The sequence below is a fragment of the Camelus bactrianus genome, chromosome 35, assembly GCF_048773025.1.
Source record: "Camelus bactrianus isolate YW-2024 breed Bactrian camel chromosome 35, ASM4877302v1, whole genome shotgun sequence".
NCBI classification, from domain to species: Eukaryota; Metazoa; Chordata; class Mammalia; order Artiodactyla; family Camelidae; genus Camelus; species Camelus bactrianus.
Window position 1 is genome coordinate 19,347,105 of NC_133573.1, and position 27,772 is coordinate 19,374,876.

Here is a 27,772-nt window from a genome sequence, read left to right on the forward strand (position 1 = left end):
AGAATGGTCTTTCAGGAAATAGTCGCCACTGGTTTATGGTCATCCACATTGTAAAACACAGATTTTACTGAAGTCCTTTGGGATCATTGTCAAGGGCTCAGCTTGTTTTTCCTTCTGATCCATAACTTCAAAACATAATTTAAATCAAAACAACAAGTCCATACCAGGGTTCAAAACAGAAGGATGTCTTGCTTCGTGGTTTCAGAGTCCATGTAAAGCAAAGTCACAGAATCTGTTTTTAAACTGAGTTTCCTCCAGACTTATATAGACATAGAATACAAACTTGTGGTTGCCAAGGGGGCAGGGGGTGGGAAGGGATAGACTGGGATTTCAAAATGTAGAGTAGATAAACAAGATTATACTGTATAGCACAGGGAAATATATACAGATCTTATGGTAGCTCACAGAGAAAAAAAATGTGACAGTGAATATATGTATGTTCATGTATGACTGAGAAATTGTGCTCTACACTGGAATTTGATGCAACATTGTAAAATGATTATAACTCAATTTAAAAAAAAGTTAATAAATAAATAAATAAACCAAAAAAAAAAAAATACTGAGTTTCCTCTTTCCTGGGTCTTTCTTTTATAACTAAGTTGAAGTAAAGGTCCATTTTCTTCTTTCTCTTCCCTTTTTCCTTGATCTTAAGGACCCTCTATTATTCCTACCAGCCTATAGCTTCTTCTCATAAATTGTGGTCCCTTCTTCTGACCCAAGATTGCCATATTTTTCATAAAGGAAAGAGCTTTTCTCTGTTGGGTGGGGATTACTCTTAACTAACTAGTACCCTGTTGGAGACTGGGTGGGGTAGAATACCAATCACGGTAGATTCTGTCTTCGAATAATGTCCCATCACGCTTGCGAAGTTACACGTCAGATTCAGGAAATATAGAACGTATGTGTGCTTTCAAATGAGCTGAATCATACATGCTAATGTATACATTTTTTTTTCCTGGTTAAAATGCTATTTTGGCTTTAAAATTACTCATCATGGCATGAATGATTGATATTAAGATATGTTCATAATTCATATTTCATATTTTTCATGTTCAGAATTCACATGAATTTTTGCATTTAGGTTTTAAAAAGTATTGTGAAGTGTCTTTGGGAACTGAGATAATGAAATAATAGTAAAAAAGAATAAAATATAGTTTGGGTAGAAATCACTTAGACATCACAGAGGAGATCTGTATTTTTTTCAGTTTTCCCATCTTCCAAGTTATTCAAGTCAGCTTCCTTTGTGCCCCTTTCAATTGAGCTATCTGGGTATTTTCTCATATGTGTTTGTTTGTAATTTTTAATTTTCCACTGTCTCCATTGGGCAATAAGCTCCTTCCGGCTTCTGGACAGCCGGAGAAGGAACTTAAAGCAAGAGAAACCAGGTGCCGCCTGAGAACACTTGGTGTCTAAAGTGGGTAGTGGGAAAGGTATTAAAAATATAGTGAACACATGTACTCAGATGCTTCAGTCAGGCTCAACAAACACTGGAATCCACAGTGCATCAGCCACTGGGGGTGCCATTAGGATGAAAATAAGGCTGCTTATGCTGAAGTTTTCATGCCATTGGCAATTGCTGCCTCCACAGAAAATTCCAGTTGAATGTGGTCTACTGACATGCAGCTATGCACAGAGTGTTGTCAGACACAGATCAAGTCCAGGGAACTCCAGGGGACTCCAGGAAAGCTTCCTAGATGAGATGATGCCTGAACTGGATCTTGAAGAAAGAATAAGAATTACTCCAGTGAAGAAAGATGGAGAGGTGTGACCGGAACACGCTAAGACGTGGAGGATGAAGCAGTGTGTTGCCTGCCAGGAAATCCTAGGCTCTCATGCAGCACAGTGATGTTAACTGTCAGTGATGAAATGTGTCACAAGTCATTTGCCACTAATAATATTTGTCAAAATTTGCAAATATTGACTTTTCCTGTAAATTAGCATGAACTCTTAGTCAAGGTTCTTTTGTTGACAAGGTGTATAAATCTATTTTAAATTACCTTAAGCTAAGATGGTGCATTAAAGGGAGGGATTGGGATATCTTATTATCCCCAAAGCGAAAACACAGCCAGTCCTGGATAAATTATCGGAAACCCAGACGTCCATTCTCATGTTGTACTACAGATCTTCTGCCGCAATCTTGTAACCCAATTGCAAGGTTAACTCTTTGTTCTACTGACTATAAACGGCTCCAACAAAGGACCGACAAAAGCTGGTAAGGACAAAAGTGGGTCCAAACACGATCTCCAGGTGGCTTCTGTCTATTGAGGAGAAAGATGAAAACAGCAAAGTGGAATGATGCTAATTACACCCATGAAATTTTCTGCTTTAAAGATTCAGACCCCACAGTGTGGGAAACCCCAAAGGAACACACAACTGAGCTTGTTTTTAACTTTCACGTAGCCATGGAAGGATATGAGTCTTCCTTAACCACGTGTTCATGGGTAGCTGTCAGCCTCAAAAACCCTAACCTCAGAGCACGGAGGGCACTCACCAGTCACGTACTCAGTGAACTGAATGAAGAATCATCACAAAGTCAGTGTTAGGAAATTCAGGTAGACGTGCAAGTCTCTTTGACTAAAACTAGACGATAAGAAGACAAGGCTTACTTTATGAACTGCTTCCGATTACATGCCAGGCACGTTTCTAAGTACCAAATTTATATTAACTCATTGAGTCCTCCCAATGATCCCAGGAGGTAGGAACTATTCACATAGTCTTTTTATAGACGGGGAAACTGGAGCACTGAGAGGTTAAGTAGGTTCCTCAAGGTCATACAATTAATAGAAGGCGGAGCTGGGACTGGAAGCCAGGCAGGCTGGTCCCAGAGGGGACCTGGGGACACCACTCCCTGCTCACAATTCTCTGTAGTCTCTTTTCTCACAACTCACCCACATGGGTTGTAAGAATAAGTTTCTAAACAAAAATGATCTCAGGAACAAATGGATATTTAAATGAACAGAAACCAAAAAGAAGGTAAGTCTATTTCAAAGGAAGAAAATATTGACCTGATAGTTTTCAAACTTTTTTGCTACCTACCACCTTACTTTGAACCCAGTTACTGTAACAGAAATTAGTGGAGCTGCTCTGGTTGAACCCAGGGGCAGGCACAAAAGCCACCAGCTTGCCCTGCCCCGTGACCTCTGCTTTTACCCCAGGCAGCTTCAAGGACTCGGGGACCCAGTTAAGAGTCAGGTCCTGCATCAGCTGCTGGTTGAAAAGAAAACTGGGGACGCTGGAACTGAGTCACCTGTCCTTGTTAGCTGACTTGGTATCAAATGTTTTAGAGGGTTAAAAAAAAATTTTTTTTTCAACAGTTTACAACATTTTAATTAGCAGCTCTCTGGTTTGATTATTCAAACATCTGATAATGAACTGTTTTGGTTTGGGGTTTGCCTCTCTCTCCATTTGATATAGTATCAAATATATAGTATCAGTGACCCCACTGAGCACAGAAGAATAGCTGAAAGGAAGAGTTAGGCTGAAAAGGGGAGAGAAAAGGCATGTGTGAGGCTGAGAATGTGGAGGAAGTCTTTGCATAGATAGATTTTGAAGCAAGTGGCTCTGACTTTGGAAATGAATGGCTTAGAGAGTGGTTCTCTTGTTTATTTGCTTTCTTTACTTTTCCCCTTCCAGTTCCTCCAAAGGACAGGAATTCAGGCTGTATATTCTTCCTTGGTTCTGTTTTTGTTGGTAAACATTATTTAACAGTCCAAATACTCTTGTGTGAGCAGTCACCACACCTCCTGGGCTGTTTGGGTGTGATCTTTTTTGTACCCGGAGATCAGATCACCTAAACTAGTAATTTCCAAAATATTTCTTCCCCAGGATGCCTGGACCACATGTCAGAGATTTCCTTTGCTACTTAAGTAAATCCACACAACCGCTACCAACATTTCTACCAAGATGTGGACTTCTCCTAGCCATTTCAGCGTATGTATTTTATTTCGTTAGTACAACCAGGATCCAATTCTTCTCCATGTTACACTCAAAGACATACTATTACTTCTACCTTCTAGGAATATTGTGGGGGAGGGAGGCAGTTAACATAAGAATAACGTCAAGCCAAGCACTTCTAGAATTGAACTGGATTCCTTCACTTACTTAGAGCCTCTTTGGGCAAGTAAGTTATTCAAACTCTTACTGCCTCTGGTTCCTCATTTGTAAATTGGGGATTAAATAGTATCTATTTTGAGCTCTACTCAACCTTAGCAAAACAGATAAATTCATTCATATACAGACTTTTCTAACACAGAAAAAAGACAAAGAACCACCCAACTCATTATGTGAGGCTTGTAGAACTTGCTTTAAAAATTCCCAAAGGTAGCAAAAGAATGGAAAACTATAGGTCAGTCTTACTTATGAAGATCAGATGAACAATTCCAAATAAAATGTCATCAAATCAAACTCAATGACTTTAAAAAAAAAAAAAAAAAGGCATAGCAACCTAGAAATGTAAGGATGTTTTTGAACCACTAGAAAAATGTCATGGTTAAACACAGCAAATTGGATGCATTCAGTTAACTCCGTTCTTTCCTGAAACCCCAGTGAAAGACAGTAAAGAAATAAACAAGGTGTGTGTATATATACCCACAAGGACAAGAGGAGAGGGAGAAGACCTCAGTCAGCAAGAGATGTCAGGGGTTTTTTAGCAGGTAAAGCTGACTAAGGAAGGGCATTGACACACGAAAGTAGAGCAAATTAAAATCTAAATGTCTGTACAAGGAAATTTCAATGAGAAGAAGAATTGTCTGCCATGGGTTTTCCGAAAGGCCCACAAGTCAGTCACCAGGTTCTCAGAAGGTAGAGTGAGGGAGGGACAGGCTCGATGCAGCATGGTGATGGGAAGCACATGAATGGAGAAGCTGGACCTCTAGGTTCCCTTCTCCATCCCAGCAAAAGACAAAAGATGTGTTTTCTGGAGCCATTAAAGCAGGTGAGTGCCTGACTCCAGTGTACCAGGGAGGACTGAGCCGTGATCATTTCCCAGGAGGGAGGGAAGGAAAGAAGGAGGGAGGGATGGAAGGAAGAGTGGGAAGAAAGGGGAGAAATTAATCATAGCCAGCACCTACTGAGTATGTAGCATGTGCCAGCCTCTGTTCTAAATGTTCTACTTCTATCAGTTCATTTGATCTTCAGAACCACCCACCAGATAGGAGAATAAGTGTCCAAAAGTAGCCAAGACAATTTTTTAGAAGAACAAAACAGCAAGACTTTTTCTACCACATACTAAAACATACTAAAAAGCTACAATAATTTAACAGTATGGCTTGGATGCTAAAATAGACATTTTAGGTTAGTGAAACAGAAGTATGTAGAAATTGACCTTCATGTATGAGAATGAAGGATATGATAAAAAAAATGACATTTCAAACCAGTAAGGGAAAAAGTAAACAACTCTATTGATGGTATTAAGACAATTGACTATATACACACTTGGAAGATACAAGTTCCAGATGAATTAAGGACAAATCTAATATTTAAAATATGTTATAAGCTTGGACTAAGTAAGATCTTCTGAAATAAGACTTGCCTGAAAACACACTATATGTGTGACTTAGAGCATAGATTTCAGCTTTCTGATATATTGTGTTTTGTTTTTAATCAATAGAATGGAGAAGATAATCATAGAATTACTGTGAAATTTACTCCAATCTGGCAGAGTATAAATCTCATTTGTTACATTAAACTTTGTGGTTTAGGAGTTGCATCCAATCCTGCATTCCCCCGTCCTCTGGAGGCACTGAAATTTTATTTTTTCCTGCTGCCGTTACCGTATCTGAGTCTAATATGCAGAAATTCTCCCTGTATTAACTCCTCTATCTCAGCACCTGTAGAAGTGATGAGAGAATTTTCTCCTTTGGGATTTTTGACAAGTTCTGAACCTACTGACATGCCTGCTTGTGAACCTATGATTATACACGCCTGTACAAAACCAGCAAACAATCAGTGAATTCCGGATAGTCTTTGATTTTCTCCTTTTGAGATCAGTTCCCATAAGTAGGAAATTATTGGTCTTATTTAACTTATGGGCCCCTTTCAAGCATTGTCCCCACTCCTTTTGCAACAGGGAATGAATGCTTTCAGAGTGGAAGCAGAAACATTTTAAGGTCATTTTTGTTGTTGTTGTCCTCCTGAGCATTAAGGAAAAAACATTGGTTCAAACTGTTACATTGATTGTGTGGTTGTTTTTTTCTCCCCTTCCCAGGTGAGTGATGCTATGACAAAGTAACTCTAGGTCTGGATAAAGACTCTCAGTGGTGACAGAATCCTGTACAAACCAACCCCAAGAAAATTCCTTTAAGGGAATGAATTGGCTTAAGGAGCTGGAAAGTTCGAGGCTGGATATAGCTTCATTCAGGGAAGGCCCGGCCCCACCTGATCCATATGGAATGAACTCCTCCCAGAAAGCGGCAGGGCCTTCCTGCCAGAATTAGCATTGAACTGGCCAAAGCCACAGCTGTCCGCAGCAGTAACCGAGGATGTTTCCTGGTTCAGCACATTGTGCATCTGGTCCCTCTACTGGGGTCTTCTCCCTTAGGTTACTCTTTGGTGGAAGGGGCTGCAACATCACAGCAGTCTTGCTTGGTCATGAAGCCAACTGCTTGTAGGATACCTGCTTCCATTCCTTTAATGCATCTCTGCAGTGAGGCCAGAAAACAAGTTGCCTGCTCTGTTTCTCGTCTGCCCCCATGTTATTCCATTGTGATAATGTGGAACAATCCGTATTTTGTTCATTTCGTGTGTGTGTGTGGTTTAGTTGGGACAGGATGATGTCCCTTACATAAACATTGTGAAAAGGAACATGCATGGCCTCTAGTAGGATTTGAATGAAGTCTTCAAATCGTGATTCTAGGTCTCATGGTCCTGGAACTACCGAAACTCCATCCAAGTCTGAAGGGCTAAGTGTAATAGTGCTTGAGCCGTATGTGTGTGGCCTGGCAGAACTGCCCTCGACACCGGATGAGAGATTGGACCAGCGCTGATAGGGAGTCGAGGAGAACTCTAACCTCTCTGGAAACCAGTCTAATTGGTCCCCACTGCAGGGCTGGAACTGGGGCTCATTGGCACCACTGACCAATGCTCGGCCCACCGTCGGGCACCCGTAGCCCCCCCCACCCCCACCCCAGGGAAGTCCAGGAGCATGACTGTTTTCTCCAGTTCCATCTGCCTCAAAAGAGGTCTGGGCACCTTCCATGGTTTTTTTGTTCCAATATTAGCTTTGCTCACCCTCTCTCCACTCCTCCCACCCCCTCTCCATGCAGGCTGTCCTGCCAGCCATGAGGATGCTTTGTCTCAAGCACAGGGGCAGGGGAGTGGCTCTTGGTAACCATAGGCAACCATGAATCTGTACCAGCTATTTGCGCTATATTTGTAAGGCACAGCCCAGCCGCTGGCTGGGTAGACGGAGAAACATGCTTTAAAGGTTTTCTTGTACAGTAAAATATTGTCTCTAATTTTTCAGAATGACCAGTCCATGGGTGAGATGCAGATAATTGGAGGCAATGATCTTTCAACACTGGCTGGAAAGGTTTGTTAATGTAACTGTGCCATCCGTGCTCAGGCATTGATGCTGTGGGGAAATCAGTGACCTTCATTTCAGGTCGGCACTGCAGTCCGTCTCGGACACTCTCCCGGGTTTGCTAATTCATGCAAATGGATGTGTGAATCCTTTTAATGATTTCTCTTTTTATAAAACACTCCTTCTGTCATGTTTCCAAGACATGATGTGAACCAAATCTTTCCTCTCCAAGCTTTCTTCCAATCTTGTTTCAGACAACCTGGTATTACAAAACCCCTTAGCTTTCCTCTCCTCTCTCTTTTTTTTCTACTCACCCTTTCACGTACCTCCTGAAAGGGAAGCTTTATCCTTAATTTGCCTACTTTTTCCTCTCATCAGTGCCTCGGCGCCTAAGCACATCAATCAGTCATTTAAACAGGTTTGGTGAAATGTTTACAACTTAGGCCAGGAATAAAAAAGGATTGCTGGAGATTTTTTTCATTTTCAGCACTCTGCCTTTTTTCCCCCTCTTTAAAAAGAATGGAGCCCATGAAATTATGAGGCCAACACCTCCCATGTTAACTCGGAGTTCCAAGCCTGCCAGTGCTGAATAATGAAGTGGAAAACTGTTTGGATTCCGACATAAATCCATGCCTTGGAAGGAAGAGCTGTTTCATCAAGCAGATGGTCTTTGTGGAAATGTGACCTGAAATGCAAGTTTTGCTGTGAATGAAAGCAGCATGGAATTTGTTTTTGTTCAGCTCTGCTGACGTATCACGTATTGATTATCCACGAACAACTCCAGCTTTCTAAGTAAAACGGCTCAATCTATTACCCAAGCTTAATCTCTCATATTTGCGGTTGTTATTGTTATGCAATTCCCCCACGGGGACAACGAAGAGGAGCCACGTGTAATAAAAATATGTGTAATAACATCGGGAACCCCACAGAGCCACAAGGACTGACTACAAAACCGCGTACTTCCCTGTCCTCTCCTCCGAAGACAGCACAGTAGCATCCAAGCATTAAACTGCTATCTAGTAAGAAACTACGTCCCACAGAAATTGGAATTAACTTGTCAATGTTAATGTATGTATTACATCCGTGCAGAAAGTAACATCCTAGAAAGATAAAATGCTCACAGCAATTTCCAGAAATTCCTAACTTTTTAACAACCTTGGAGTGGTCTTTAAATGAGTCATTTTAGTACTTTGTTGTACAACGTTGCCTCATAAGTTGATTCCACAAGAGAAATATCATCCCTTGTGCATTTACCATGGAATCTGTCAAAGTGGCAACTCTTAAGGAATCCCAAAGGAATGCCAAGAAAAAATTTGCACAGAAAAGGTGTGATCTTTCTCCTGTGCCTTCTAAAATCGTCTTCTCTTTTGTTTTAAAGTGGTGTTCCCTCTTAAGCGAGCACTGGAAACTCCATTCCCTTGAGAAAGAGGGGAGGTTGAGCAAAGGGTGGTTTCTTACAGGGGTGGGTGAGCAGAAAGGGTGACAAGGTTGTGCTTCAGTCTCCCCTCCTACAGTTGCTGCAAGGACCACATCCCCCCCCACCATGAGAAAGTAGAAGTCAGGAGAGACGGAAAGCCAGCCAGCAGTTAGTCCCAGCCGGAGTCAGCTTCAGTTTTTTGCTAGCACGACAAAATGATTCTTCCAGCATGGCAGGTGCTATAACGTGGTACCTTTCCACTCCCCATGGGTGCACAGGTGCGTTTCCATATACATCCAAACATGTGCAAAGTAGAACCCCTTGGGCCTCTTGGGTAAATATTTCTTAAGATGAATCAGTGTTGATTAGCCAGGTTCTAAACTGTCACGACAGCTTAAGATTCTGCAGCTCAGGGCGCCTGGGCTCCCATCAGAAGGGGGTGCTTAATGCCCCAGTGTAGACCACACTCTGTGCTTTCAAATACGTCTGGAATCTGCCCTCATCTCTCCATCTCTATGGTGACCATGCAAGTCTAGAGCTTGCTACTCAAAGTGTGGTCTAGGGCAGGTGTCAGATAAACCTTCCAGGGAAGGGCCAGACAGGAAATATTTTTAGGTTTTGTGGCCCACACACAGATACTTAACTATGCCATCATAGGATGAAAGCAGCCAGCTGCCATAGATGAAATGGAAACACATGGACATGACTGTGTTTCAATAAAACTTTATTTACAAAAACAGGCAGCGGGCCCAATTTGGCCAGTGGGCTGCAGTTCGCTGACCTTTGGTCTGGGAATCAGCAAAGTCAGCACCACCTGGAGGCTTATTAGAAATGCAGTATCTCGGGTCCCACCCCAGATCTGCTGAATTAAGTCTTCACTTTAACAAGGTCCCTGGATGATTCACATGCACATTAAAGTTTGAGAAGACTGGTCTTCTAGGGTGAGACCACCACTCTCCGTCTTCTGGGTGCTGTGATAGCCTAACTCCTTTGCCTGAACTCCCACCTTCACTCAACTCCTGCCACCCTCCAAACCACTCTCCAAGAAGCCGTCAAAGGAATCTGCTTAAAATACAAACTGGATCACGTCACTTGCCTGCTGAAACCTTTCAGCGGCTTGTCACTTAAGGTTGTCAGACTTAGTAAAAAAGACAAAACGGAAAACAGGAGGCCAAGTTAAATTTGAATTTCAAAGGAACAATGAATACATTTTTTTTTTTAGTATAAGCATGTCCCATGCAATATTTGGAGCACACTTAAGCTATAAAGTTGTTCTTTATCTGAAATTCAAACGTATCTGGATGTCTGTATTTTACCTGCCAAGCCAGCGCTCTGAGACGCCAGTCCAGCCTCCTCGTGACAGCCTGAAAGACCCAAGAGACCCAGTCCTGCCTCCCTCCCAACTTCACTGCACACCATTCGTTCCCCCCACCTCCCAGTGCTGTAACTACCCCAGCTAAGCTCCTTCCTGCCAAGACCTTGGACAGGCCGTGGCCTCTACCTGGAATCTACTTTCCTCCCATCCTTCAGATTTCAGCCTAGTCTCCCATGTCAGGGAGGCCTTCCTGACTCTGTCTGCAAGGAGCACATCTCCCCTGCACACTACCCCCACCCCATTCTCCATTCATCTGCCAGCATCCTGTTTCCACTGAAGCCCTTTCCACAATTTCCTGGGTTTACTCTGTGGACTGTTTTTTATTCTCCTGTTTCCCCTACCAGCATGTCCATGTGATGTGTGCATGGTGCCTCATCTATGACAGGTCGGAATAGGTATTTGGTGGCCGAGTGGGCAGGCTCTTCTTTCTCTTAGATGGAGATCAGAAAGATATCTTCATTAATTTGGGGAATGGGAGGACATGTCAGAAGAAGGATGAACAGAAGCCCACCAGGTCACGTTAAAAGACAGTCAACCCACTGGTTTGGGTGGGGATCGGATGAGTGGTGTAGAGTAGGGGACATTCTCTCTGTAGAAGCAGAAGGGCTTCAGTGTCACAAGAGATTCAAGGGGAGACTGACTCGGTGGATGCCACACACCTGAGAGTGGAGAAGCGGAAAAAACTTCACTTATCTTCTGGAATTTTCTTTCCCCTAAACAGATAAATGCATTTATATGCCCTGCTGTGCTCACCTCTTCTTCAGCCTTTCAGAAAGAAAATCTATCCATTAAGAATTCAAGAGATCTTTCAAAACAAATTTCAGAGGCCCTCTGGAGTCTTCCCTTCATGCAGAATGTACACCAGCTGGGAAAAAACTTAAAAAGAAAAGGCACCCCACAATTAGGGGGCCCTATTTTTAGTGGTGGTAGGAGGCAGTCTGAAACTTCCATAAACATCTGCACTGGATGGAGCATGCACTGGGTAAATATCTACACTGGAAGGGTTGTTATGGGTCATCGAACTTCTCCCTTCTCATAGAGGAATCACACGATTTCTCAATCAACCAATGTCCATTGAAGTTGCCTTTATCATTAAATTCTCACTCGGCCGTGAACTTGTATACTTCTGCTCAGCACCCTGAGAACTTTAGGGATCTTTCCACTCAAGACTTTTTCCTTGAGCTTAAGGAAATCCAAAGAAGGAAGGATGCCTTGGGACTGTAACTGCCTTAGAGAAGAGAGGGTGAGGTTTTACTTGGGACCAGTAGGTCTGGGAACAGCAGAGAAGAGGGAGGAAGAACAGCGGAATTGGGGACACAGCAGAGCAGGGGACAGGAGTGCCCAGTGTCCCAAATTCGGCAACAGAAAAACACAGATGTGCAAGCTAAGTGCAAGATTTCTTTCTTTCTTTCTTCCTTTCTTCCTTTTTTCTTTTCTCTTCTTTTCTTTCCTTCCTCCCTCCCTCCCTTCCTTCTTTTTTTTTAAAGCAAAAAGAAGAAAGCTCACAAGAAAGGCTGGCTGAGTCATGGTTCTAAATAGGTCACGACTGTTGAATAAAAGGAGCGCTCAGTGATTCAGTGCAATGGCCCCCTCAGCTCACAGTGTTAAACACGGTCGGTGTGTTTAAGCTGTCTGCACAGCGCGCTCTCTGGCTGATTTTTTTCAAAGTTGATTTAATCCTGGCATTTCATAAAATGTGTGTAGCCATTAAAGCAAGACGATTTTATTCATGTTCAAGAGAAAATCTCTGAAAGGGAGGAATAAAACCAAATGCATGGAAACAGGCCCAAATCCGGCAGCAGAAAAACACAGATGTGCAGGTTAAGAGCAAGATTTCAGGAGCCGTGCCACCCACCCCCTACCCCGCACCCCAGATAAGTTTCTAATCACGTGCCAGAGTGGAGCACTGGAACCTGCCAAAATCTCCTCCTTGGCTGCCTGAACTGTTTAAATCATTCCTTTTTATTGCATCCGACTAGCTGAGAACAATCATGGAAATGCCCACCGACTGATGATTCTGGCGGTTCTGTGAATTGTCACATAAAGTGAGATGCTGGACTGCATGCCTTTCTCTGTGGGGTTTACATCCTCACTCCCACTCATGCTCAGCATCCATGATCAGCTCATCATCACCCCTGCCATCTCTCTGCTCAGCGTGTCCACAGCCACAAAAATGCATCACCAAAGATTAGACTGTGGTGTGCCCCTATTTTGCATGTTTAAAGACTGAAAGGAGGAATAACCTATTTAAGAAAATCATTTAGATTTGCATCACTCTTTTCTCCTTTCTTTTCTTCTCTTTCTTCCTTCTCTTTTTCTTAAGGAAACTCGATGGGATGAGGGTCCATCAGGCCACAGAAAAGAAGGAACACACTCTGGAGATTCCCCACAGGAATTTTGCCTGCAGCCCCCAGGCTGCAGATTCTACTTCCTCTGGGAGGAAGTGAGCTGGGTGTGATGAGGTGACTAAGACAGTAACTGGCGAACATCTCTGATTCGGTGATGGGAGTGATCAGATGGGAAGTGTTTAAGAAGGCACAGTGTGTTCCGAAAAAATTCCCCAAGGTTGCCCACTCAAAAAGATGGGAATTTTAGATTTCTTAATGCAAAATTAAAAGCAGTAGACATTAATTATAGCTCAGTGAAGGAGGAATTGTACATCATTAAGGAGAAAAATGGAGCACATGTGTCAAACTATGATGAACTAGAGAAAGAAAGGAGGTCAGAATTGATTTGTTCCACAAGCACTGTTTTTTTGAACACCTGCAGCGTACCAGTCTCCATGCTACATACTGATCATATAAAGATGGGTCAGTCTTTGTCTCTTGGCTTGTGGGGCTGATCTGGGCCCATTCAAGTATAAAGAGTGTGGTTCTCGTAGACAGTAGGTACTGAAAGTGCTTCCAAAGTTGGAGTAGTCACTTTCTCTCCAGTCTCAGGCTACTTCTTGTTTTGCGTGGCCAAGCCAGTCTTCCGAAGGTACTGAAGACATTGCTTTTGTTGGAGGTGAGCTTTTCACACAATAGATGGGCCACTGAAAATCCAGACAGTAAATCCATATATTACTAGTGAAAGAGTTTGAAAACATAGTTGATGTTCTATAAAGGAAAATAAATATTTATGTAATGACTGTTCTGTATAATGCACTAAAGAACTCCAGGCTTCTGCATCATTCCCTTTCAGTACACTTTTTCTACATTAGCATTCCCTTGCCCATCATTTATAAGCCTACTAAATAATTTTACTTTTTTAGTGTTATATGAAACTCAGAAAGTTCTGTGTTTTTACAGATGTTAGCAACCCATTTAGCTTTCTTAATCCTCCAAAATCCTGAGACATGTAATTAAACCATAACTAACCAATAAAAATTTATAATTCTATTAATAATAAATTATTAATAAAATAATAAGCATTATTTTTCTCATAATACTGCTTTTAAGGAAGAAGAGCTTGCTGGGGAGAAAAAGAAAAAGAAAAAGCAGAAAAAAGAAGGGTTATGGCTGTATAAGACACTGGAAGATGGTAGGAAAAACAATTAGGAATTCCATGAAAAGTAAACGGGCTCTAAAAGGAAATATATTATAGTATACTACTTGACTCTGTAATGGGAAAAAAAAACGTAGCCTGTACAAGAAGATACAGTCATAACAAGGTAGCACTGGGGGATGGGGAAAAGAAGGGAGGTAGTGTGAAAGAATTAAAGTCTCATCTATTATGTAATATAGTAAACAGACAGTGTATAAAATTGTTAACTTGAGAAACAGAAGTACAGAAAAAGAGACTATTCTAAATGAAAAGAGAATTAAAGATCCAATGCATGGTCTTAGATTGGAAAAACCAGCTACAGCAAAGGCCATTTGAAGGACAACTGGGGAAATTTAAATACATACTAGGTTTCTATGATATCAAGAAATTACTGTCAAATAGAGAACTGTTGTATACACATACAATGGACTTTATTAAGCCATAAAAAAATAAAGAAATCTGCCATTTTCAACAACATGGATGGACCTTGAAGGCATCATGTAAGTGAAATAAGTCAGACAGAGAAAAACAGATACTTGTGATCTTACCTATATGTGGAATCTAAAACAAAATAAAACAAAAATCAACCTCATAGAAAAAGAGATCAGATTGGTGGTTACCAAAGGCAGGGAGTGAGGGGCCAGGGAACTGGAAGAAGCTGGTCAAAAAGCACAAAATTCCAGTGACCAGACAAATATGTTCCAGGGATATAATGTACCACATGATAACTAATGTTAACACTACTGAGTTATATATATGAAAATTATTAAAAGAGTAAATCCTAAGAGTTCTCATCACAAGGAAAAAAAAGTTTTTTCTTCTTTTTCTTTTTCTTTATCTTTTTCTTTTTCTTTTTCCTACATGAGATGATGGATGCTAACTAAACTCATTGCAGTAATCATTTCACAACATGGATCTAGCATGCTGTATGCCTTAAATGGACTTAGTGGTGTATGTCAGTTATATATTGATAAAACTGGGAAAAAATGAAAAAAATAAAATGAAATAAATTATTGTCACTTTAGTTAGATGTGCTAATATTTTGGTTATGCATATAAAATGTCATGATAACTTTAATGTAAGGTATATAAGCATTTTTATTTTTTATTTTTTTGTATAAATATTCCATGATTTATTTATCCATTTACCATTGATGACCATTTGAATTGCTTTCAACTTGGGGCTATTACAAATAGTTTCTGTAAACACTATTATTATACATGTCTTTTGGTATGGAATATACTCTGGAGTAGAATCACCAAATAATTTTTTTGTTTGTTGTTTCTTTTTTGTCTTTTTTTTTTAGTTTTTTTAACATTTTTTTATTGAGTTACAATCATTTTACAACATTGTGTCAAATTCCAGTGAAGAGCACAATTTTTCAGGTATACACGAACATACATATATTCATTGTCACATTTTTTTCGCTGCGAGCTACCACAAGATCTTGTATATATTTCCCTGTGCTACACAGTATAATCTTGTTTATCTGTTCTACATTTTGAAATCCCAGTCTGTCCCTTGGCATCCACAAGTTTGTATTCTATGTCTATGAGTCTGTTTCTGTTTTGTACTTATGTTTTGTTTTGTTTTGTTTTGTTTTGTTTTGTTTTGTTTAATTCCACATATGAGCGATCTCATATGGTATTTTTCTTTCTCTTTGGCTTACTTCACTTAGAATGACATTCTCCAGGAGCATCCATGTTGCTGCAAATGGCGTTATGTTGTTGGTCTTTATGGCTGAATAGTATTCCAGTGTATAAATATACCACCTCTTCTTTATCCAGTCATCTGTTGATGGACATTTAGGCTGTTTCCATGTCTTGGCTACTGTAAATAGTGCTGCTATGAACATTGGGGTGCAGGTGTCATTTTGAATTGGGGTTCCTTCTGGATATATGCCCAGGAGCAGGATTTTGGGGTCATATGGTAAGTCTATTCCTAGTCTTTTAATCTCCATACTGTTTTCCATAGTGGCTGCACCGAAGTATACTCCCACCAGCAGTGTAGGAGGGTTCTTTTTTCTCCACAGCCTCTCCAGTATTTATCATTTGTGGACTTTTGAATGATGTCCATTCTGACTGGTGTGAGGTGATACCTCATTGTAGTTTTGATTTGCATTTCTCTGATAATTAGTGATATTGAGCATTTTTTCATGTGCCTATTGATCATTTGTATTTCTTCCTTGGAGAATTGCTTCTTTAGGTCTTTGCCCATTTTTGGATTGGGTTGTTTGTTTTTTTCTTAGTAAGTTGTATGAGCTGCTTGTAAGGTATATAAGCATTTAAAAATATTTTTAACAGTTAGAAACACCTCAACATCTAGAAAATCTTTAGATTTTTGCTATTTGGTTTTAAACATGTGTATGCATTACCTTGATTTTAAAAACAGGTTTAGTTAATTTAGACCTTATAGTTCTGGATTAGTACACATCCACATCCAATTCCCCCTCCCCAGCCACCACTATGTCTTCTAGTTGAAGCTAATCTTTTCAAGGATGACTCTTGTTTTGCAAGGTTCTGTTCAAAACAGATTTAATTATGTTCAGTGCACTTTATTTAATTAGGCAAGAATTCAGACTAATAGTTTTAAGAAGGTTTTTCATTATAATGCTGAAACAGAAAGAGATCGTGAACTAGCACGTTAAATTAACCAAGTGTTCTCCCAGTATTCCGCTTGGTTAATAGGCATGGTTGGTAAGCCTCATTCAGACTAAAAATGCACATCCTAACTAGCTGTGATGGCTTGATGGTTAAGAACATAGTAAATGTGTTCAGAATACCAAGGGGACTTCTCTGTCAGTGTGATCCACGGGGCATACTGTGGGCATGGCCTATTTTGAAAATGGACAAAATATTATATTTTAATCATAAAATTAAGTTTCTTTAATGGACTTAATGAATAAAAATACTATACCTGTCAGAATAACACTTCCAGAAAGATATTTCCACCTAAGAATGCGTTTGACACATAAAGAAGCATGGTGCAAATTTAACAGAGTCTTTGGTTGGTTGGTTAACATTTTCATTACTTAAATCTCTTTTGCATTAGACATAAAAAAGATACCCAAGGTGTAAGACTTGACAGACTTTTTAAATCATGATATGAATCATAGAGAGAAATGAAAAGTTATCTAAAGAAAGTCGCCATTACATTAAGAAGAAGATCTAAACCATTTTTTCCCATGGGAATGGCTTAGTAACATGGTGATATTTTAATTTGGCAGTATTGACATGTGACTACTAATCCATTTAATTGGTTGATTTTAAGTCATTCATTCATGTAATTAGTTATTATTCCTTCATTCAAGAAATGGTCACTGAGCATCTATATGCAGGTATTTATGCTAGGGACTGGGAATACATAATAAGCAAAAAAAGCATGATTCCACCTTCATGGAGTTTACGGTCTAGTGGGGAAGACAGGTATCATTCAAGAAGTTAATAGCTCAGTTGGTAGAGTTCCTGGGTTCTATCCCCAGTACCTCCATTAAGTAAATAAATAATGAATAAATAAACCTAATTACCTCCCCCCTCAAAAAATAATAAAATAAAATGTTAAGATGAAGCATAATCCGTGGTTCTAGAGGAGAAGTGGAGGGATGCCTGGAAAGCACAGAGGAAGGGGCATAACCAGGCCACTAAAAATATAAACCAGGCTCCTCCCCTTCCTCAGAGTTGAAATCCAAGAGTAAATACAGTGGGGTGTGTATGGCTCAGTGGTAGAGTGCATGCTTAGCATGCATAAGTCCTGGGTTCAATCCCCAGTACCTCCAGTTAAAAAAAAAAAAAAAAGCAAGAGTAAATATAGAATCCCTGGGGACTGGTAGCTACACTGGCAGAGGGCTGTCCCAGCCGAATACAGCTCTGTCTCCATTAGTGATGCTGTCTATGTTGGTCTGTTTACCTCGTAAGCTCTTAGTAAGCTTTATGTCCCAAAGAACGCTGGGTGGGGACACTTGCCAGAATGATGGAGGTGGGAGGACTTTATGGATAGCTCTTTAGACACATAAAGAGTCTAAGATAAGCCTCCCCCTAACCTGAATGTAGATGCCAATATAGCAGCTCTAAGTAATTCCAGAAAGACTGTTAAAATGAATCTGGAAGTCCTAGATTACCTCCAAGCATTCAGGTTAGATGTATGGTGAAGGAACAGCTAGGCTAATTGTGAAATTCTAACTGTAAGCAAAATGTGTGTTTATCTTATGAGCCGGATTTGCATCAGATTCCAAATAATTGTTGTTTTTAATTTCAGAATGTCCTCGTTGAGGTAAGCTGACTTTATCCATATTTGGAAGTTGAAAGAATCTAATGGTGAGTTTCAAAATACAGAATTTGTTATCAAATTGGCCAAGGACTTATTGAATTCCCACTGTGTACAGGGCTCTCCAAATTTATAGAAAAGGAGTCAACTAGAATTACCAGCTTGAAATAACTTAGAAGAATAGCTTTGCAGTAATTGTTGCATGGTGCTCTATCCTGTTTTATATCTAATGCCATACATGTCTAGATTAATTCTTACACCTATTTCTGAATCAGACATTTTTACAGAAGAGTAAACCAAAATTTTTTTCATAGTAAAACCAAGGTTAGAACTGTCTTCACCGTTAATTCAGGGTCCTTGCTAATGACCTCTAATGACTTGGAGCAATTCTCCCTTCAACATCCAAATCATGAATACAGTCAATTTTAAAATGCCTTGCGGGAGGGCATAGCTCAAGCGGAAGAGCGCGTGCTTAATATACACCCGGGTTAAGCACCTGGGTTCAGCCCCTAGTCCTTCCTCCAAAAATAAACAAGACAAGTAAACCTATCGCCCCTCCCCCGCCAAAAGAATTTAATTTAATTTGTTTTTCTGTTTAAAAAAAAAGGAGGGAGGGTATAACTCAGTGGTAGTGCTAGGCAGGCACGAGGTCCTGGGTTCAATCCCCAGCACCTCCATTTGAAAAATAAATTAATAAACCTAATTACCGACACCCCCCCCCCCAGGAAAAAGTCGAAAGAAATTAATTAAAAGATTTAAAAAGAGAGAGAGAGAAAGAAAGAGCGGGCCGTATAGCGCAGCACGCCTGTTATCAGCTGGCGAAAATGCAGGGAAGCTGTTTTCAAGCTTTTGTTACGGTTGCCTGTGTACCGCATGGATCTGCAGCTCTTCTGGCTCAGACGTAACCCATGCAGGAGACCCTCTAGCCAAACGAATTGCCCAACCCTGGCTAAATTCAGACCTGTTGTTTTGATAATCAGCTCCTGACAGCTGATTTCTGTCCCAAGGACAATACATTTCGGCCGCCCACTCTGCTCTCATTGTGAGGCAGCTCGTCAGCGGGGACGAGCCTCAGCTCGCGGCAGCCTCGCACCCTCTGAACCCACAGGCTGTCACCAGCTGCTGTCCAGACACATCTCACTTCCCAGCCACAGAATCCTCTATTAAGTGGGGAGAGTGAGGGGGAGGCGTTTATCCATTCAGGGTATTCAGATATACATCCCATGTCCATGAAAATTCATGCGCGCCGTATTGTGTTACATAACCTCGGGGCCAAATTTAGTCCTTGAATGTGCGTGCACGAGTCCAAATGCACTCAGTGAAGAGCCCCACATGCTCTCCAAAGGCTGAATTTAGCCTTTCAACACAGCTCAAAGATTCCAGGAGGAAACAGGCACCAATATATCCCCTCAAACCCAGCTTCCAGAAAGAAGCACCTGTCTAAAAAATATAACCAACTCTGCCTCGTGCTTTGACTCCAATTTGACAGCAATTCTAATTACGATGCATTATTAATAAGGAATAGAATCATCTGTCTGGATGAAAAAGCTTTTTAATGCAGCCCGAATGCATTTGACTGAATTTGTCTGTCCTCTTTGCAAAGGATGTTGTCGGAATGGGGAGGACCATGAAAGTTTTGCTCAGTAGCATAGAGAAATACAAGCCCAACATGATTAAGGTAGCCAGGTGAGTAAGGCATTCACGTCATCCTTGTTTCTGTCTTTCCAAGCCAGCCCAAGAGGGATGCTGACACAGGATGCTGTCTCCAAAGAATGCAGACCCTTTGCCCTGGGGTGTTACGGTTTGGCCACACTGAACAAACAGCCCATTGGACTGCTAGCCTGAGAGAGAGGAAAGGGAAGAGGACGTGCTTTGCTGTATGTCTGAGCCCCTCTTTCCTCTGCCTCCATTAGCTGTTTCCAGGAGCAGCTGGCTGAGCCCCAGGGCCCGTGCCCCTCTCCCTTCCTTTCATCCAGAATCTCCCTGATGTGGTGCCGCAGGAGCAGAAATTAGAGGGCGGTGCTGATGCCCCAAGTGCTCCAGGGGAGAATAATAGCATGTTTCAAATACATATTTTAATGATGCTCAATTCTATTTGCCATTCACAGACATTTTATCTGGATCACTAAAGCTTTTTTTTTTTTAATGATAGTTTGTTGGTGAAGAGAACATCTAGAAGTGATGGCTTTAGACCTGACTGTAAGTGTGTTTGGCTTCTTGTCCGTTGGTTATTGGCTGGTGGTGCTGTTTTGTGTTTAGGAATCTTTGGTTTCCTATTTGTCGGCATTCCATCTGAAACGGAAGCTGTAAAGATTTGATGGTGCCATAAACACGCCGTCATCTCCCCAGTGATAGAACCCTCTACCATCAGGGTTCATTTTCTAATTGGCGTCTCTCCCAGGAACTCTGTTGCATACATTGGATGTTTTTATTTTTAGGTTTCCCATAGCACCTTCACTCCAAAGAACTCAGCTAAATAAGTTTCAGGGGGTCGAAGGAGACTTGACCCCCTCCCCCAGTCTGACACAGATGCTCAGGATTCCTCCCTTGGCCTCTTTCTCCATCAGTTGGACACAGAGAGGGTTGAGAGGGGTCCTACAATCTCACGAACTGTGAGCAGATGATGTGTAATGCTGCCCTTCAGGAAGCCTGAATTTCAGCACACAGACAGGGTAATCCAAGACCCCTACCCCCACCTCCAAGCAGAAGTTCAAGAACACAGAGAATTAGCAGAGGCATTACCTCCAGATACCATCCTCACCCTTGAGTTCAGACGTGTGTTCTCAAGGACTTCCCTCATCTAAGGCTCTTTCTTACCTGCTCCCCATGATACGAATATTTCTCATGCCAGAAGGGATAAACAAGCTGCTTGATTATTTATTATTCTAACACCAGAAGCGATTTTTTTTTCACTTGCATAGGCAGACTTCAGCTTGGTTTTTATAACTTACATTTGCACTAAAGCCTCTGGGATAATTTGGCTACAGTTCTCATCAGCAAGCTGAACAAACATTAGAACAAGGAGCGCGCTATGGATGGGTAACAAGCCAGTGACACTGAACTAGTGGTTCTTTATTCTAAAAGCAGGTTTCATTCCTAGGCTGGATGTATTAAATCTAGATAATGTCAGTTCTGAACAGAGAGACCCAATAGCATGTTCCTGTCCAGCTACTGGCTTGGGGAAGATAATCTGGATGTAGTTAAGACTGGACAAGGTTAATACACAGAAACCTTCTAGGGAAATCATGTAAGACACTGCATAGACAAGATTTCAACTGAAGGAGAAAGACATGCTCTTCAGACACATCCAGCTAGTTTCAAATTTCTTGTGTCGCTTACAGCAACAACATTAATAAAATAACAGCCGCTAACACTAGCAGGAGGTTATGACGTGCCTGACTCCGTGCTAAGAGCTACAGAGAGATAAACATGTTCAACCCTCACAACCTTGCCCTAAACTAGGTGCTATGGTTGTGCCCATTTTACAGATGATGAAATTGAACACAAGCAGGTTAGAGAGCTTGCCAAGATCCCCTAGCTGTAAGTGTAGAGTCCGTGTTGAGCCCAGGCAGTCTGGTTGCAATCATGACTCTCCTTCTTGCACTTCATCTGCTAGTAGCATCAGCAATTGCAAATATAAATGTAGGAACTACACCCATTTACCAGCTAGAGATCCATCAGTCTGATTCCTGGCTGTTCTCCTGTCCCACTGATCCGGCGTTCTTTTGTTCCATGACAGCTCTGAAGGTTTAACCTTTGGAACTGACTTTCCCAGTCTGAGTTGCCAGTGCCTGCTGTAGGGACTGTCTTACTCTCTGGAAAGTCATTATTATCCTTGCCACCCAGTTTTCCTAGGATTTGCTAATATTCTTTAGCTAACTCAGGATTTCTATTCTGTCTTTCTTCTGAGGCTTTGTACTTTTTGGTCCTTTCTCATAATTGACTTTTTCCTTTATGCTCAAGGTCACCTTGTATATGCTCTGACACCATTTCTTCTGCTCTGGTTTCTTAGCTTTGATTATTTTTCTCAAGAAACCTACAGTTTGGAGCGATCAAATGGGCTTCCTAAGAGTGACACATATTGCAATCCTTAGAAAATAAGTCCTTCGTCTCTAGCACTGTCTGGGAGCAGGAACCAGTTGGCTTCTCCATGTGAAGCATCCTTGGTCAGAAGGATCAAAGTGGTGCTGAGCAGTCACCACGGAGAGAACTTTCTCTGTGCTGTAAGTCCACTGGCTACACCAGAGTACAGTTTCAGAGAAGTAAGCAAGTACATCTCTCATCTATAATACTGTAACAAACAAACATGAGATTCCCCCAAACTGGAAAAGAATTTGAAAAATCATTGGGCAGTAGCACATTTATTCCATCTCAAGACCTGAAGGAGAAGAGCTGTTGTATGTTCCTTAAGAGTCCTTTCCAGTGAAAATCATCTTTCTTTCAATATATTCATCCTTTGCTTAACCTAAGTACCTCATCCTGCATTTAAATCCACTTACTCTCATTCTGCCTCCACAGGAGACAAAGTGCTAATTAATATCATGTGCATCGTGGACTCAAAGACTAGTGTTAGGATGACCCTTAGCATTGTCTTCCTTGAGCTGAACCATCCCATTTCCTTTCATCTTGTCTCCCAGGTTTTCTTTATAGCCCTTAATCCAGCTGAGGACACTGAGTACAGTGGGAGGATGGCTTCCTATTGTAACAGCCTGTGCCCCTGTTCACATATTACAGGATTGGAATACCCTGTTTGAACTGCCCTTCAAGCTTCGCAAAGTGTTTCCTTTGGCATGGTGTCGTTGGATACTGCTTGCTTTGGAACAACAGGGCCACATGTCTGATTCATGCGTACTTCTTGTTATCCACTGGGCTGCCCGAGCCCACTCTCAGCTCTGTGTATGAGGAGTGCAGTCATTTTTCACTGTCTGTCTGCCTGTTTGTCTTGTCTCCCTGAGTCGTCACTCCGGTCCAGGTCCCGTTGGGCTCGTCCCATGCATTGCTTATCACTTTTCTCTCGTACTTCTGCCTAACGGAAGGTCCCCACTGGTTAAGTGCCAACAATAGCATATGGTGGCTCTAGACTTATGTTATTTAAATTATGTTTCTTTCTTTTTTTTTTTCTCCCTCTCTCTCTCTGCTCAGATGCTGGCTTTGAGATTCCAAACTTATTTGTGGTGGGTTATGCCTTAGATTACAATGAATACTTCAGAGATCTGAATGTAAGTCTTGCATGCAAATCCCTAGCCCCCTTTTCACAAGAACTTAACAGTGGCATCAATTTAACACATTTTTGAAATAATGATGGCTACCATTTATGGAGTGTCATCTGTGTCGGGAATATTCCGGGCAATTGGCATTCATAATCCTAGTGTATTCCCACCACTACCCTGCAAGGTGGATATTAGGATGATGGAAGCAATTATGATTATCTCTATTTTGTGCTAAGGAAATAAGGAAGTTAAAAGCTGCACTCTAGCTTATTACTGATTTTTCTCCATCGTCATCAACTGTGTCTCCGCTTAACCATACTGATAGTTAATATAAACTGTTTTGTGCTGGGGCTTCAAATCTAGCAGGACCAAGTATAGCTGCATGTAGCTCGTAACTATTCTCGTTTGGGAGAAATGGTTTTAACACGTAGACATGGTGCATGACCCTGCCCACTGCTGAATGATCTAGGGGTAGACATCTTACCCAAAGTGGAAACAATCAGTCTCTCGCCTAGGAATTAGAAACTTAAACCAAAAGCCACAGAGACCAGGGGACTTGGGGCTTAAGCCATGGGCTGGGGGCTGAAGCCACCCCCATTCCTGCCTTCCACTTGCCTCATTACTCTGCTCTTCATCTGCCTCTGTGAGCTACCCCAGCAGCCTGCCTGCCAATCACACTCCCTCTTTCGCTTACATTAACGTGACACCATTCCTGTTGCTTGCCATCCAAATGTTTCTGACACACTTCTTGCTATCCAAAAAGGGTCAAAGGCGAGGCAGTATTGTGTTTACCACGGCAATTTCTCCATTCACCCTAGAAGTCGTGCTTGTAGCAGTAGGAGACTTCTGTCTCCACCAGTGCTTACTGGACTCCACCACCTTCAGCATCTCTGGGTGTTGCAGACCCACAGAACCTGATCTGGAACGAGCTCAAAACTAAACCAATGAAGAAACTTTTGTCAAGCATTTGAGTGGGTCTCTTTAGATTTCACATACATACATATATACATAAGTGTGCATGTATACATATAGGTATATACATTACATATAAGTACATGCGTATGTATTTAAACGAACAATAAGCGAATACGAGAGAACATTCTGTTCTTACTGTATCCCATTTTCTGCACCTCATATTTTGTGAAGAAGCGGATGCATGTAAATCCTTTATTGTTTCAGTACATATGTGTGATCAATGAACACGGCAAAGAAAAGTATCGAGTCTAAAGAAGTGAATTTTCACCATCGAATCTCCGGATAACATCCTAGTTACGATGACACTCAGAAAGCCAGCACGTAAAGCCTGTCTCCCAGGCCTCTTCACTCAGCAGGATTTAAAAGGGAAAAAGAAAAAAATTTAATGAGAGAGCTTTCTTTTCTGAGATTACAACTTAACATAAAGAGTCCCAGAGGTTCTTAAGGGAAAAAAAGCAATGCTTCCATCTGACTTGCTCCAAATTAAACACTCCGCCTTGTGACTCACGAGCTCAGTCTACCTTCACACCCCTGAGATACACCTTCTTGTGTTTTCATAAACTCATTATGCTCAATGACTGTACCCCCACCTAGTTACTCAAATATTTTTCACTAAACTTTTTTTTTTAATATTCTACTTTGGTAATATTTTACAATCTGAAAACCTAGAAGTATTTTAGGTGAATCTCTGAGCCCATATACTGGAAATGCAACTCAATTCCCAGACTAATAAAGGAGGAAAAGGACAATTTAATATAAATTTCTGTTTGTGCACTTCTGACAGGCCATTATTATTTGCTTTGACAAAGCCTCTCTGAACAGCAGTGTACAGTGAATCTTAATGATGTTGTGAATCTTAATGATTTTATGAAACGGACCTTTGCCCAGTGCTCTCGACTGGGGCTTCCGGGTTTGTGATAACGGTATGTCATGTATGCATGGATGTACTCAACTGTGTTTAACACTTTGAATTTTAATTAGAAAAAACACAATGGCAGCAAGGCCCTGGTTTCTAAGCGCCATCCTTTTATTCACGTGGGACATGAGAAAATAGCATAATTGTGGAGGGAGCGGGGCAGTGTTTTCAATGCTCGAAACTAAGCAAGTATAAATTTTTCCTCTATTTCCATCAGAGGGAAAGACACAATTATGGATTATCCTAAACATGAACACAGAGGTTGAATTATTTTTTTAAAGTGGCCTTGTGAGACCGATCACACAATCCAAGGCATTCTAGGAAACTAGGGGACTTAAAGTTTTTTCTGAATGCCATTTTTTTCCATTTCCACTGTTTTATGAGATGTTTTCTAATTTAATGGGGATTTTAATTGAAAATAAACTGGAGTGACAATAGAGCTGTTTGTTTTTTTTTTTGTTTTGGTTTGGTTTTTTCCTTGCTTCCTAAAAGGAGCAAATGCAAAGTAAATAACGAAGCAGCCTTTGTTTGGTTCTGAACTGTACGTGGTGTATTGTTATCAGGTCCCAGCTTCCTTTAAACTAATAAAGAGTAAGAAAACTTGTTATGTTTCATAACTGCTTATGGTTTTTCTTCCGCCTTCACATTTTTTATATACTTTCAGCCATTAAAATGTGTGTGAGCCAGTAGCTTAAATATACTACTGCAGACATCTTCCCTGTGGCTTTATTTTTGTTAACCTGGAAAAAATCCAATATATGCACCAGTATAAGCAAATGATTAAGCCAGGCTTGATCTGCTGCTTTTTTTTTTTCTCCTCCTTAAGCTTGTTTGTAAGAACAAGGAATTTTAGTTGTAAAAGAAGATTTTCCTGCATATCTTTGTTCCAGCCAGAGAAGAAAATAAACCACACCCAGATATCCCAAGGGGCAAGCCAGCAAAGGGAATTCCTCCTAGCTTTGTTCCTCAAAAGAATCAGTATCCAAGGCAGAGGTTGATAATTCCGTCTTACTGGCCAGTTTCTTGAACTCTCAAAATTAACATTTTAAATATAATTTTCCACTATGGCACATTTGTATCAGAGGACCTAGAAAAATCCAAGCACATTTGATTTTTAAATATAATACTGGGCACAAAGTATGTATTTTTTAAATTGAAGTACAGTCAGTTACAATGTGCCAATCTCTGGTGTACAGCACAATGTCCCAGCCATGCATATACATACATATATTTGTTTTCATATTCTTTTTCATTAAAAGTTATTACAAGATATTGAACATAGTTCCCTGTGCTATACAGAAGAAACTTTTAAAATCTATTTTTATATATAGTGGCTAACATTTGTAAATCTCAAACTCCCAAATTTTTATCCCTTTCTGCCCCTTTTCCCCATCAAAGTATGTATTATTAAAATATTTTCTTTAAAATATTGAGTTTTACTAAACATCACTATCACTTTTGGGAACCATAGGATTTTTCAAATTAGAAAGGAAATTGATCTATGTCAGAGGATTTTGAGAATGATTTGTGCTAGTTAATGCTTAAAAAGAAAAACTCATTAAACACACAAGAAGTTTAATCATTTTCCCACCATGTTTTCCTATCAGGTAATATTTTGACAGTGATATCCAAAAATATTACTGTTTGGGAAAAACAGTATTTCTTTTTCTCTTGAAAACTCTAGCCTATGTCATACCACTGAGTTTATTTAGCCTGGACCAAAAATGGAAAAGCTTATCATCTGATGAATGGTTCACCAATGCATTTATTAATTTAGTGTTCCAAAGCTGATTAATAAGGGGGAAAAGTGTGTGGCATGTTTCCCTGGAAAAATTTGGATTCAGTTACAATCAACATAATCAGTAATACTTGGGGATCTTTCAAACAAAGTAAAAGCCCTCATCCTAAACTGGCCCTTTCTCACTGGACTGGAATGTATCACATATAGAACGATATACCCCCAAGGTGAGCTGCGAGAAGGTCAGATCGTGATGTGTCTTGTTTAACCTTTGGATGTCTGTGGCTATATCACTTGTCTTGCCATGTCCCAGTCCTCTGGAGACTGAAAACAGCCTTGCAGAGCATAAGCCATCACTTCCTCAGCCTCCTGTGCAGTGAACTTGGATTTTCCCCAAGGAGATAGAAGGTAACCTACCCCACTTCTAAAAGACCGGCTGTCATGGAACTATTTCCCCACTTTTGTTTTATTGAAGTATAGTCAGTTCCAGTGTGTCAATTTCTGGTGAACAGCATAATGTTTCAGTCAACATGTACATACATATATTCATTTTCATGTTCTTTTTCATTATCAGTTACTACAAGATACTGGATAGAGTTCCCTGTGCTATACAGAAGAGACTTGTTGTTTATTTTACATATAGTAGTCAGTATCTGCAAATCCTGATTTTTTTTATTTTGTTTTTTATTGACCCATGTTTGTAATAACGTTAGTATGTTCTAGGAAATTGAAACCCCAAACCACACTCTCCACCCAGACGTCTGGCTAATTTTGGCAAAAAATAGCATTTGGAGGTTTTACTTACTTTGCCATCGTCAAGTTCATTTGGATCTC

The 27,772-nt window shown here is 40.7% G+C and overlaps 1 protein-coding gene across 1 annotated transcript in view; it reads left to right on the forward strand.

Moving 5' to 3' along the window:
- Positions 1–25,764, forward strand: part of PRTFDC1 (phosphoribosyl transferase domain containing 1) — an 85,693-nt gene extending 59,929 nt beyond the window's left edge. The window contains exons 4-9 of the mRNA XM_010967961.2: positions 7,463–7,528; positions 13,300–13,317; positions 19,703–19,785; positions 20,252–20,298; positions 23,242–23,318; positions 24,489–25,764. Coding sequence (XP_010966263.2) covers positions 7,463–7,528; positions 13,300–13,317; positions 19,703–19,785; positions 20,252–20,298; positions 23,242–23,318; positions 24,489–24,536 — 339 coding nt within the window. The 3' untranslated portion in view covers positions 24,537–25,764. The remainder of the gene's footprint in view (positions 1–7,462; positions 7,529–13,299; positions 13,318–19,702; positions 19,786–20,251; positions 20,299–23,241; positions 23,319–24,488) is intronic.
- Positions 25,765–27,772: the final 2,008 nt, after the last annotated feature.